This window comes from Oncorhynchus mykiss, chromosome 15 (genome assembly GCF_057628025.1).
Source record: "Oncorhynchus mykiss isolate SJ-2025 chromosome 15, ASM5762802v1, whole genome shotgun sequence".
NCBI lineage: Eukaryota > Metazoa > Chordata > Actinopteri > Salmoniformes > Salmonidae > Oncorhynchus > Oncorhynchus mykiss.
This window is the reverse complement of record NC_143036.1, coordinates 27,434,732-27,447,222: the sequence shown is the minus strand read 5'-3', so window position 1 is coordinate 27,447,222 and position 12,491 is coordinate 27,434,732. Positions and strand designations below refer to the sequence as shown.

The 12,491-nt window shown below is 47.0% G+C and overlaps 1 protein-coding gene across 1 annotated transcript in view; it reads right to left on the bottom strand.

The window, feature by feature from the left end:
* The window catches only part of topbp1 (DNA topoisomerase II binding protein 1), a 40,858-nt gene that overhangs the window by 19,727 nt on the left and 8,640 nt on the right, over positions 1–12,491 (bottom strand). The window contains exons 8-15 of the mRNA XM_021562861.3: positions 6,846–7,012; positions 6,385–6,548; positions 5,598–5,854; positions 5,105–5,451; positions 4,794–4,966; positions 3,929–4,140; positions 3,389–3,711; positions 281–466 (exon numbers count right to left, since the gene is read on the bottom strand). Of these exons, the coding sequence (XP_021418536.3) occupies positions 281–466; positions 3,389–3,711; positions 3,929–4,140; positions 4,794–4,966; positions 5,105–5,451; positions 5,598–5,854; positions 6,385–6,548; positions 6,846–7,012 (1,829 nt within the window). The remainder of the gene's footprint in view (positions 1–280; positions 467–3,388; positions 3,712–3,928; positions 4,141–4,793; positions 4,967–5,104; positions 5,452–5,597; positions 5,855–6,384; positions 6,549–6,845; positions 7,013–12,491) is intronic.

Sequence of the window (12,491 nt, the reverse complement as noted above, 5' to 3'; positions counted from 1 at the left end):
TGGCTAGGAAAAACTCCCTAGAAAGGCCAAAACCTAGGAAGAAACCTAGAGCGGAACCAGGCTATGAGGGGTGGCCAGTCCTCTTCTGGCTGTGCCGGGTGGAGATTATAACAGAACATGGCCAAGATGTTCAAATGTTCATAAATTACCAGCATGGTCAAATAACCACCAGAGTAGTTTTCGAGGGTACAACAAGTCAGCACCTCAGGAGTAAATGTCAGTTACATGGGCTTGTGAGTGTATGAACTTGGCTGTGAAGGCTGTAGGGTGTGTTCTGTACCACTCTGTGTGTCTCCTTGCTGAGCTGGGGGCTGGCTGAGAGGGCCTGGAGGTCAGGGTCGTTGCTGCGGGTGCTGTTGGCCAGGGCCACCTTCAGGTTCCTCCCGATGACCTCGGACAGCGGGGTCACGACCTTCTGACTCTGCTGTGACCTGCCCCCTGGTGTGTCCAACGCTGCTAACGCAGCCTGGAATATCATACAAGTACATAGTTTCAAGATGTGTTATTACAATTTATAAACTGAGCACTGAATTCTGATTGTACCACGGCTATCAGCCAATCAGACCGTATACCACGTATTTTTTACTGCCCTAATTACGTTGGTAACCAGTTTATCATAGCAATAATTCACCTCAGGAATTTGTGGTATATGGCCAATATAACATGGCTAAGGGCTGTTCTTTGGCACGACACAATCGCGGAGTTGGCCATACACCCCCCCCCCCCCCCTCCGTGCCTTATTGCTTAAATAATACTCAACTAGGGCTGTGGTGGTTATGACCTTTCGTCAGCTGGTGATTTGTCATGCAAATAACTGCCGGCCTCCGGGTAATTGATAGTTAATAAAAAAAAGTGGCATTTCTAAATGTTGAACTTCATATTAATCTCCAGCAACACCACAACATCAACATGAGAAAATTGCATGTTTCTAGGTTTTGTAATAAAAAAAAAATGACATCAACCAATAAATGTTGTATTTATTATGGATCCCACTTGGCAGCAGTTACTCTTCCTGGAGTCCAGCAAAATTAAGGCAGGTATACATTTTTTTTTTAAACATTACAATACATTCACAACATTAAGTGTGCGCCCTCAGGGCCCTACTCCACTACCACATATAACAAGGCAGGTTCTACAGGCCATAGTTTTGTGACACCTGCACTACGGATCTGTCGTGTGGTCAGGTGCCACAAAGAGGGACTAAGGAAAATTGCAATTGGCTCAGAACTGGGAAGCACACCTGACCATTGGAGAGCAAACAATAATATGCATGTCAATCTCTCCAGGCTTAACGTGGAGCAATTTCCAAATGCCTGACGGTACCTCGTTTATCTGTACAAACAATCGTATGCAAGTATTAATACCATGGGACCACACAGCCGTCATACCGCTCAGGAAGGAGACGTGTTCTGTCTCCTAGAGATGAACGTTCTTTGGTGCGAAAAGTGCAAATCAATCCCAGAACAGCAAAGGAACTTGTGAAGATGCTGGAAGAAACAGGTACAAAAGTATCTATCCACAGTAAAACAAGTCCTATATCAACATAACCTGAAAGGCCTCTCAGCAAGGAAGAAGCCACTGCTCCAAAACCGCCATAAAAAAAGCCAGACTACGGTTTGCAACTGCACATGGGGACAAAGATAGTAATTTTTTGAGAAATGTCCTCTGGTCTGATGAAACAAAAAATAGAACTGTTTGGCCATAATGACCATCTTTATGTTTGGAGGAAAAGGGGGCTTACAAGCCGAAGAACAACACCATCCCAACCGTGAAGCACGGGGGTGGCAGCATCATGTTGTGGGGGTGCTTTGCTGCAGGAGGGACTGGTGCACTTCACAAAATAGATGGCTTCATGAGGACGGAAAATTATGTGGATATATTGAAGCAACAGCTCAAGACATCAGTCAGGAAGTTAATGTGCTTAATTTTAATAATTGAGAAATAAATATAGCAGCATGAGAAAGCTACAATCCTCTTAAAAAGCAGCCAGTCAAAACTCTGTTTCGACACGAGATTGGGCTTATAAGAACACATTTCAATAGGCTATGTGCTTTCCAGCCGCGTTCAAGCGCGCTGAGTATTAGGCCATTAGCGATTGGCTGCTAGCAAGTTTGGTAAGGTACTAACGACCATCAGCGGCATTAGAGCAGTTTGGGAGAAGCCTAATGCCACTTAATATAATGTTTACATATCCTACATTACTCATCTCATATGTATATGTATATACTCTATATCTACTGCATCTTTATGTAATACATGTATCACTAGCCACTAAACTATGCCACTTTGTTTACATACCATACATTACTCATCTCATATGTATATACTGTACTCGATACCATCTACTGCATCTTGCCTATGCCGTTCTGTACCATCACTCATTCATATATCTTTATGTACATCCCTTTACACTTGTGTGTATAAGGTAGTAGTAGTGGAATTGTTAGGTTAGATTACTCGTTGGTTATTACTGCATTGTCGGAACTAGAAGCACAAGCATTTCGCTACACTTGCATTAACATCTACTGTGTAATTTGATTTAGTTACTATGACTCAACAGTCAGGTGGAATTTGATGCGGTCATGACTCGTGACTGCCGGTGTGACGGTAATACGGTCACCCAATGCTCAACATTATTCCGTCAATTAGTTGCAGACCCCCCCCTCCTTTGCCCTCAGAACAGCCTCAATTCATTGGGGCATGGACTACACAAGGTGTTGAAAGTGTTCCACAGGGATACTGACCCATGTTGACTCGAATGCTTCCCACGGTTGTGTCAAGTTGGCTGGAAGTCATTTGGGTGGTGGACCGTTCTTGATACACATGGTAAACTGTTGAGCATGAAAAACCCAGCAGCGTTGCAGTTCTTGACACAAACCAGCGCACCTAGCACCAACTACATTACCTGCTGTTCAAAAGACACTTTTTAAAAAATTGTATTTTTATTTTACCTTTATTTAACCAGGCAAGTCAGTTAAGAACAAATTCTTATTTTCAATGACGGCCTAGGAACAGTGGGTTAACTGCCTGTTCAGGGGCAGAACGACAGATTTGTACCTTGTCAGCTCGGGGGTTTGAACTTGCAACCTTCCGGTTACTAGTCCAACGCTCTAACCACTAGGTTACCCTGCCGCCCGACCCTGCCGACCGACAAATGTTTTGTCTTGCCCATTCACCCTCTGAAGGGCACACATACACAATCCATGTCTCAATTGTATCAAGGCTTAAAAATCCTTCTTTAACCAATCTTCTCCCCTTCATCTGCACTGCTGAAGTGGATTTAACAAGTGACATCAATACGTGATGATAGCTTTCACCTGATCATTCCGTCACAGTAAAAGCAGGTGTTCTTAAAGTTGTGTATACTATTGAGACAAGTGAATCTTACCTTGACATTGAAGGTGGGTCTGAAGAGCTGGTCTCGGCAGAGGAAGCGGGAGGGGGTGTCCAACGGCAGCGCTGGGGATTCTTTCTGCCCCCCTGCTTTCCTGTCCCCCTCTTGACCTCCCGGTGTGGTACAGTCCTTGTCTTGCTGGCCCTGGTCCAGCACGGAGCGGAACACCTTACTCTGGAAACGGCGCGTGTCCAGGGGGGTGACGGCCGCCCCGCTCTGGGGGCCCAGCAGGGGAATCTCTGGGGACTTGTTACGGGCTGGGGGAGGGGGCATGGATTGCTTCTGCGAACCCCCCACAAAACTCTCCTCTTCTCTCTCTGGGGAACAAAGGGAATACATACACTGATTCAGATGGTGAAATCTATCACATACAGCAGAGCATAAACTGTTTGTGAAAACTCATCCCCTCGCAATAAATGAAATGCTAAGCTTTCACTGGCCCAGAAATGACTAAAACGTCATTCATCCCCCCCACTGATGCGGGCATTAAATTCAAATCCATTCAAGAAGTGTCTGATAGCGAGGCAGACTGACCTGGAGAACGGGGCAAATCCACCAGGTATCGCCCCTCTTCTGCCTTCCGGCCCGTCCTGGCAGACTCCAGCACCCAGCGCAGGGTGACGGCGGGTAGCCCCCACTTTTCGGCCGCCTGGTACTTGGTGCCCTCTGGGCTCTGCAGAACCAGGTGGGTACTAGCCAGCATGCCCCTCCTCTGATTGGCCATGCGCACAAAGTAGTCCTGGACACTGTCCGGAGGATGGATATATGGAAAGGAGAGAAGGTAGTAAGACAAGAGAAACTACGCTCAAATACGGCAAAAGGTTCTTGTTGCAGGCTTTCAGTTTGACGGATAAGCCACAAGGATATTTTGTTCTCAGTGCAATCCATGTCTGTTTGTGACAAGGGACTTGTATATCCAGTGTGTGTGTGTGACTGAGTAGGATGCATAACTAACATTAGAATAAAAAAAACAAACAAAGCATTTATCTGAAAAGTTTTGCAGCTGTATTTGCTGCTAATGGTGTCTTCATCAAGAATCGACTTACGAGTTCCCTAAGGTCTCATTGGAAAGTTTGGATCCGCCTACGGCCCATATGAAGATGTGCAGTCCTTTGATGCAAGTGTGTCCATTATATCACAATTATCTCTTAAAAACAAACCATTCAAACACTAAATATAACAGAATGCTGGAACATACTCTGTCCATATGAACGTGTGTACAATGTGGCCCTTCATCTTAGCAACCGCTGTACTTGAACTATAGCCTTGATATTCTTTTATTTATTATTTTTAACTTCAGCTGGTGCCATTTATCTACAATGCAACCTGTATACTACAAGAGCAAACTGTGTCCTTCCTCGTGTGTGTGTGTGTGTGTGTGTGTGTGTGTGGTGGTTACCTGGCTCCCAGGTGTTTGGCTAGCTCTACCAGGGACTCCCTCTCTGCCCCGGTGAACTGGCTGACTGAGAGGACACAGTCTCTGAGAGGGGAGCGGCCCTCCATCACTGACACAGGGCTGAACAAGGGGTGGGAGCCCAGCTCTAACACACACTGCTGCTCCACACACATGGCCTACACAAAGACACATTGATTAAAACGCACACAATATGGGTTAATGAAGAATAACACACACTTGGCGTGAAGAGCCCACCCACACCAAAGACATCAAAAACATGGAGCCAGAATGTTTGTCAACATTCCCTCTCTTACCAGCCAGGTATCAGTGGCCACCTCGTCCACAGTGGCCTCCACCTCGCAGCCCAGCAGGGGTACCACAGCGTAGTCAGCCACGGCGCGGGTGCGCCCCACCAGGACCTTCCCACAGTTCTCCGTCACCAGCATGGAGAGCTGGGCCTCCGCCTCTGCCCCAAAGCCCACCAGGAGGAAGCGTTTCCCCGCAAATAGGCCCGCCTCACTGGCCTCCTGCAGGGTGGTGTCAGCTCCGGCCCCAACTTCGGCTATAGTAGAAGCCTGGCCTGGGGCTGAGACCCAGGGCTCTGGTGCTATAGAGCTCTGCCTCCTGTGGATGCTGCTGTCAGCTGGTAGAGGCATCTCCACTGGGGTTGGAGGAGAGAAATAGCAGATGAAGAAAGGAAGTTAGGAGGATATGATGGTGGTACATGGTACCTGGGATTGCAGGTGACCGTGCTGTGACCCCTTTGAGTTGTGGTCTTGCTGCTACACAGAGGAGCTCCTCCCTTACCCACTGTCTGGTCGTCATCCATGTACTGAGAGAGCATGTCCTCCTCGGCCTTCCTGTGTCGAGGGGTAGCTGGTTCATGGGCAAGGGGTGCAGCCGAGATGGTGGAGGATGGACGAGAAGCGGAGGTGCGGGGGGCAGGCATGGCCACGGTTGAAGGGGCGGGGGGCAGACAAGCCGGGTGGTGGTAGTCCCCCTCAGAGAGCAGGCTGCCTCTGGAGAAGCTGTCCAGCAGCCACTGCACCGTCACGACATGGGGCCTGGGGGAGAGATCAGAAAGAAGGGATCACGTCAAGGCACAAGATAACCATCATAGGTTATTTCCTACTTGACAACAGGTTGGTTTGCAAATCCATTATCCAAAATTCCCAGGTTTTCCTGAAATACAGTGTGGTGGATTCTGGATTTCCTGTTAATTCCCTCCTGATTCCAGGGATATTCCAACTGGGATTTCTGCAACACCTGGGAATTTTGCAAACCTATCTAAAGGGCTTGGATCCAAGACTGCTTTCCTGCATCTATATCCGTCAGTGGAGGCTGCTAAGGGGAGGACGACTCATAATAATGCCTGGAATGGAGCAAATGGAATGGCATCAAACACATGGACACCATTCCACCGATTACGCTCCAGCCATTACACACGAGCCCGTCCTCCTCAATTAAAAGGTGCCACCAACTTTGTGATATCCGTACTTGAACAAATTATGGTTTAAATGACAAAGCTTATCAACCGAAATGTAATATGCAACGGCTGAATGTGTCTAACAGCAGCTCTGTGGTCTTGACTGACCTGTGTGTGGCTTTGGCCAGGAAGGTCTTGGTTTCCTGGTCAGTATCTCCCATGACCACGTGGGTGAGCTCCTCGCTGGGCTGGTTGAAGTGCAGGCCCCCGGCCATGTTGACCAGGCGACGCAGCTTCTCCAGCCTCATCCCTGGCAGCCCACACAGGTACAGCTACAGGGGAAGACAGCGGAAATTCAACTTGCGTTTTCTAAAAGCCAAAGTGGCTTTACAATAAGAAACCGTAAGGAATAAAGATCCAAAAGGTATATGACATGTCTAAGTGAACAGAATTGAACTTCTGGTTAGCACATTTCTATAAGGCCTCAGTGAGGAAAGTAACCTGTGATTACTCCATAGAGGGGGGGGATCACAGAATTCAATCGATTTTTTGTATTCTAATGGGGAGTTATAGGATCTCCAGCAAGTGGCTCATATCAAGATATAGTGCTGAAAGGACCGCCTACTGACCTTGCAGCCGTCCAGCAAGTCTTCTGCGGGGCCGACTGTGATGTCCAGAGCGTCGATAGGGTCTGGTGTGTCCAGCCGGCTGAGCGTGGCATTGGTCAAGGCCGTGTCATTCACCGTCATGCTGCTGTTCACAGAAATGTGGCTCAAGCCCAGTAGAGACGCACTGTCTGTAGGAAAACAACAAATGACCTCATTGTGACCAGGGGCTATGTCTACGCGCTTTGAAGCATTATAATATGGATATTTGCAGCATGTGTGTTTTTATGTAGTGGCAAGAAAAAGTATGTGAACCCTTTGGAATTACCTGGATTTCTGCATAAATTGGTCATCAAATTTGAGCTGATCTAAGTCACAACAATAGACAGTGTGCTTAAACTAATAACAAACTAATTGTATTTCTTGTCTATATTGCATATATAATTTAAACATTCAGTGTAGGTTGGAAAAAGTATATGTGAACCCCTAGGCTAATGACTTCTCCGAAAGCTAATTGGAGTCAGGAGTCAGCTGACCTGTCCAGCTAACCTGTTAATGAGTCCAATCAATGAGACGATTGGAAAATTTGGTTAGAGCTGCCCTGCCCAATAAAACATTTTGAGTTGCTATTCACAAGAAGCATTGCCTGATGTGAACAATGCATCGAACAAAAGATCTCAGAAGACCTAAGATTTAGAATTGTTGACTTGCACAAAGGGTTACAAAAGTATCTAAAAACCTTGATGTTCATCATTTCAGGACCGTTGCTACTCTCCTTAGGAGTGGCCGTCCTGCAAAGATGGCTGCAAGAGCACAACGCAAAATGCTCAATGAGGTTAAGAAGAATCCTAGGATGTCAGAAAAATACTTACAGAAATCTCTGGAACATGGTAACATCTTTGTTGACGAGTCTACGATACGTAAAACACTAAACAAGGTGTTCATAGGAGGACAACCACAGAAGAAGCCACTGCTCTCCAAAAAAAAACATTGCTGCACATCTGAAGTTTGCAAAAGTGCACCTGGATGTTCCACTGCGCTACTGGCAAAATATTCTGTGGACAGATTAAATTAAAGTTGAGTTGTTTGGAAGGAACACACATCACTATGTGTGGAGAAAACAAAAGCATAGCACACCAACATCAAAACCTCATTCCAACTGTAAAGTATGGTGGAGGGAGCGTCATGGTTTGGGGCTGCTTTGCTGCCTTAGGTGTCTGGACAGCTTGCGATTGATGGAAAAACGATTTATCAAGACATTTTGCAGGAGAATGTTAGGCTGTCTGCCAAATGAAGCTCAACAGAAGTTGGGTGATTTACACAGAAAAAAAATACGCCTTCTGGAATGGGCCAGTCAGATTCCTGACCTCAACCCGATTGAGATGCTGTGGTATGACCTCAAGAGCAGTTCACACCAGACACCCCAAGAATATTGCTGAACTGAAACAGTTTTGTAAAGAGGACTGGTCCAAAATTCCTCCTGACCGTTGTGCAGGTCTGATCCGCAACTACAGAAAACATATGGTTGAGGTTATTGCTGCCAAAGGAGGGTCAACCAGTTATTAAATCAAAGGGTTCACATACTTCTTCCACCCTGCACTGAGAATGTTTACACGGTGTGTTCAATAAAAACAAGAAAACTGTTTGTGTTTTATTAGTTTAAGCAGACTGTATTTGTCTATTGTTGTGACCTAGATGAAGATCAGATCAAATTTAATAGCCAATTTATGCAGAAATCCAGATATTTCCAAAGGGTTCACATACTTTCTTGCCATTGTATGTATGTAAACTCAGCAAAAAAAGAAATGTCCTCTCACTGTCAACTGCGTTTATTTTCAGCAAACTTAACATGTGTAAATATTTGTATGAACATAAGATTCAACAACAGACAAACTGAAGGGTACCACAAGAGGGAGGAGGATGTCTTCCCTATAACGCAGTGTTGAGATTGCCTGAAATGACAAGCTCAGTCCAATGATGCGGTGACACACCGTTCTAGACCCTCCACCTCCAAATCCATCCCGCTCCAGAGTACAGGCCTCGGTGTAACACTCATTCCTTCGACAATAAACACGAATCCGACCATCACCCCTGGTGAGACAAAACCGTGACTCGTCAGTGAAGAGCATTTTTTGCCAGTCCTCTCTGGTCCAGCGACTGTGGGTTTGTGCCCATAGGCGAAGTTGTTGCCGGTGATGTCTGGTGAGGACCTGCCTTTACAAGCCCTCAGTCCAACCTCTCTCAGGCTATTGTGGACAGTCTGAGCACTTATGGAGGGATTGTGCATTCCTGGTTTAACTCTGGCAGTTGTTGTTGCCATCCTGTACCTGTCTCGCAGGTGTGATGTTCAAATCAAATGTTATTTGTCACATACACATGGTTAGCAGATGTTAATGCGGGTGTAGCAAAATGCTTGTGCTTCTAGTTCCGACAATGCAGTAATAACCAACAAGTAATTTAACTAACAATTCCAAAACTACTGTCTTATACACAGTGTAAGGGGATAAAGAATATGTACATAAGGATATATGAATGAGTGATGGTACAGAGCAGCATAGGCAGGATACAGTAGATGGTATTGAGTACAGTATATACATGAGGTGAGTATGTAAACAAAGTGGCATAGTTAAAGTGGCTAGTGATACATGTATTACATAAGGATGCAGTTGAGATGAATAATGTAGGGTAAGTAACATTATATAAGGTAGCATTGTTTAAAGTGGCTAGTGATATATTTACATCATTTCCCATCAATTCCCATTATTAAAGTGGCTGGAGTTGAGTCAGTGTCAGAGTGTTGGCAGCAGCCACTCAATGTTAATGGTGGCTGTTTAACAGTCTGATGCTGTTTTTCCAGTCTCTCGGTCCCAGCTTTGATGCACCTGTACTGACCTCGCCTTCTGGATGATAGCGGGGTGAACAGGCAGTGGCTCGAGTGGTTGATGTACTTGATGATCTTTATGGCCTTCCTGTAACATCGGGTGGTGTAGGTGTCCTGGAGGGCAGGTAGTTTGCCCCCGGTGATGCGTTGTGCAGACCTCACTACCCTCTGGAGAGCCTTACGGTTGTGGGCGGAGCAGTTGCCGTACCAGGCGGTGATACAGCCCGCCAGGATGCTCTCGATTGTGCATCTGTAGAAGTTTGTGAGTGCTTTTGGTGACAAACCAAATTTCTTCAGCCTCCTGAGGTTGAAGAGGCGCTGCTGCGCCTTCTTCACGATGCTGTCTGTGTGAGTGGACCAATTCAGTTGGTCTGTGATGTGTATGCCGAGGAACTTAAAACTTGCTACCCTCTCCACTACTGTTCCATCGATGTGGATAGGGGGGTGTTCCCTCTGCTGTTTCCTGAAGTCCACAATCATCTCCTTAGTTTTGTTGACGTTGAGTGTGAGGTTATTTTCCTGACACCACACTCCGAGGGCCCTCACCTCCTCCCTGTAGGCCGTCTCGTCGTTGTTGGTAATCAAGCCTACCACTGTTGTGTCGTCCGCAAACTTGATGATTGAGTTGGAGGCGTGCGTGGCCACGCAGTCGTGGGTGAACAGGGAGTACAGGAGAGGGCTCAGAACGCACCCTTGTGGGGCCCCAGTGTTGAGGATCAGCGGGGTGGAGATGTTGTTGCCTACCCTCACCACCTGGGGGCGGCCCGTCAGGAAGTCCAGTACCCAGTTGCACAGGGCGGGGTCGAGACCCAGGGTCTCGAACTTGATGACGAGCTTGGAGGGTACTATGGTGTTGAATGCCGAGCTGTAGTCGATGAACAGCATTCTCACATAGGTATTCCTCTTGTCCAGATGGGTTAGGGCAGTGTGCAGTGTGGTTGAGATTGCATCGTCTGTGGACCTATTTGGGCGGTAAGCAAATTGGAGTGGGTCTAGGGTGTCGGGTAGGGTGGAGGTGATATGGTCCTTGACTAGTCTCTCAAAGCACTTCATGATGACGGAAGTGAGTGCTACAGGGCGGTAGTCGTTTAGCTCAGTTACCTTAGCTTTCTTGGGAACAGGAACAATGGTGGCCCTCTTGAAGCATGTGGGAACAGCAGACTGGTATAGGGATTGATTGAATATGTCCGTAAACACACCGGCCAGCTGGTCTGCGCATGCTCTGAGGGCGCGGCTGGGGATGCCGTCTGGGCCTGCAGCCTTGCGAGGGTTAACACGTTTAAATGTCTTACTCACCTCGGCTGCAGTGAAGGAGAGTCCGCATGTTTTCGTTGCAGGCCGTGTCAGTGGCACTGTATTGTCCTCAAATCGGGCAAAAAAGTTATTTAGTCTGCCTGGGAGCAGGACATCCTGGTCCGTGACTGGGCTGGATTTCTTCTTGTAGTCCGTGATTGACTGTAGACCCTGCCACATGCCTCGTGTCTGAGCCGTTGAATTGAGATTCTACTTTGTCTCTGTACTGACGCTTAGCTTGTTTGATAGCCTTGCGGAGGGAATAGCTGCACTGTTTGTATTCGGTCATGTTACCAGTCACTTTGCCCTGATTAAAAGCAGTGGTTCGCGCTTTCAGTTTCACGCGAATGCTGCCATCAATCCACGGTTTCTGGTTAGGGAATGTTTTAATCGTTGCTATGGGAACGACATCTTCAACGCACGTTCTAATGAACTCGCACACCGAATCAGCGTATTCGTCAATGTTGTTGTCTGACGCAATACGAAACATGTCCTAGTCCACGTGATGGAAGCAGTCTTGGAGTGTGGAGTCAGCTTGGTCGGACCAGCGTTGGACAGACCTCAGCGTGGGAGCCTCTTGTTTTAGTTTCTGTTAGAGTAACAATGATCCAAGGTTTTTCCACCCCTGGTTGCGCAATCGATATGCTGATAAAATTTAGGGAGTCTTGTTTTCAGATTAGCCTTGTTAAAATCCCCAGCAACAATGAATGCAGCCTCCGGATAAATGGATTCCAGTTTGCAAAGAGTCAAATAAAGTTCGTTCAGAGCCATCGATGTGTCTGCTTGGGGGGATATATACGGCTGTGATTATAATCGAAGATAATTCTCTTGGTAGATAATGCGGTCTACATTTGATTGTGAGGAATTCTAAATCAGGTGAACAGAAGGATTTGAGTTCCTGTATGTTTCTTTCATCACACCATGTCTCGTTAGCCATAAGGCATACGCCCCCGCCCCTCTTCTTACCAGAAAGATGTTTGTTTCTGTCGGCTCGATGCGTGGAGAAACCCGCTGGCTGCACCGCCCCCGATAGCGTCTCTCCAGTGAGCCATGTTTCCGTGAAGCAAAGAACGTTACAGTCTCTGATGTCCCTCTGGAATGCTACCCTTGCTCGGATTTCATCAACCTTGTTGTCAAGAGACTGGACATTGGCGAGAAGGATGCTAGGGAGTGGTGCACGATGTGCCCGTCTCCGGAGTCTGACCAGAAGACCGCCTCGTTTCCCTCTTTTTCGGAGTCGTTTTTTTGGGTCGCTGCATGGGATCCATTCCGTTGTCCTGGGTGAACAAGGCAGAACACAGGATCCGCGTCGCGAAAAACATTCTTGGTCATACTGATGGTGAGTTGACGCTGATCTTATATTCAGTAGTTCTTCTCGAATGTATGTAATGAAACCTAAGATGACCTGGGGTACTAATGTAAGAAATAACACGTAAAAAAACAAAATACTGCATAGCTTCCTAGGAACGCGAAGCGAGGCGGCCATCTCTGTCGGC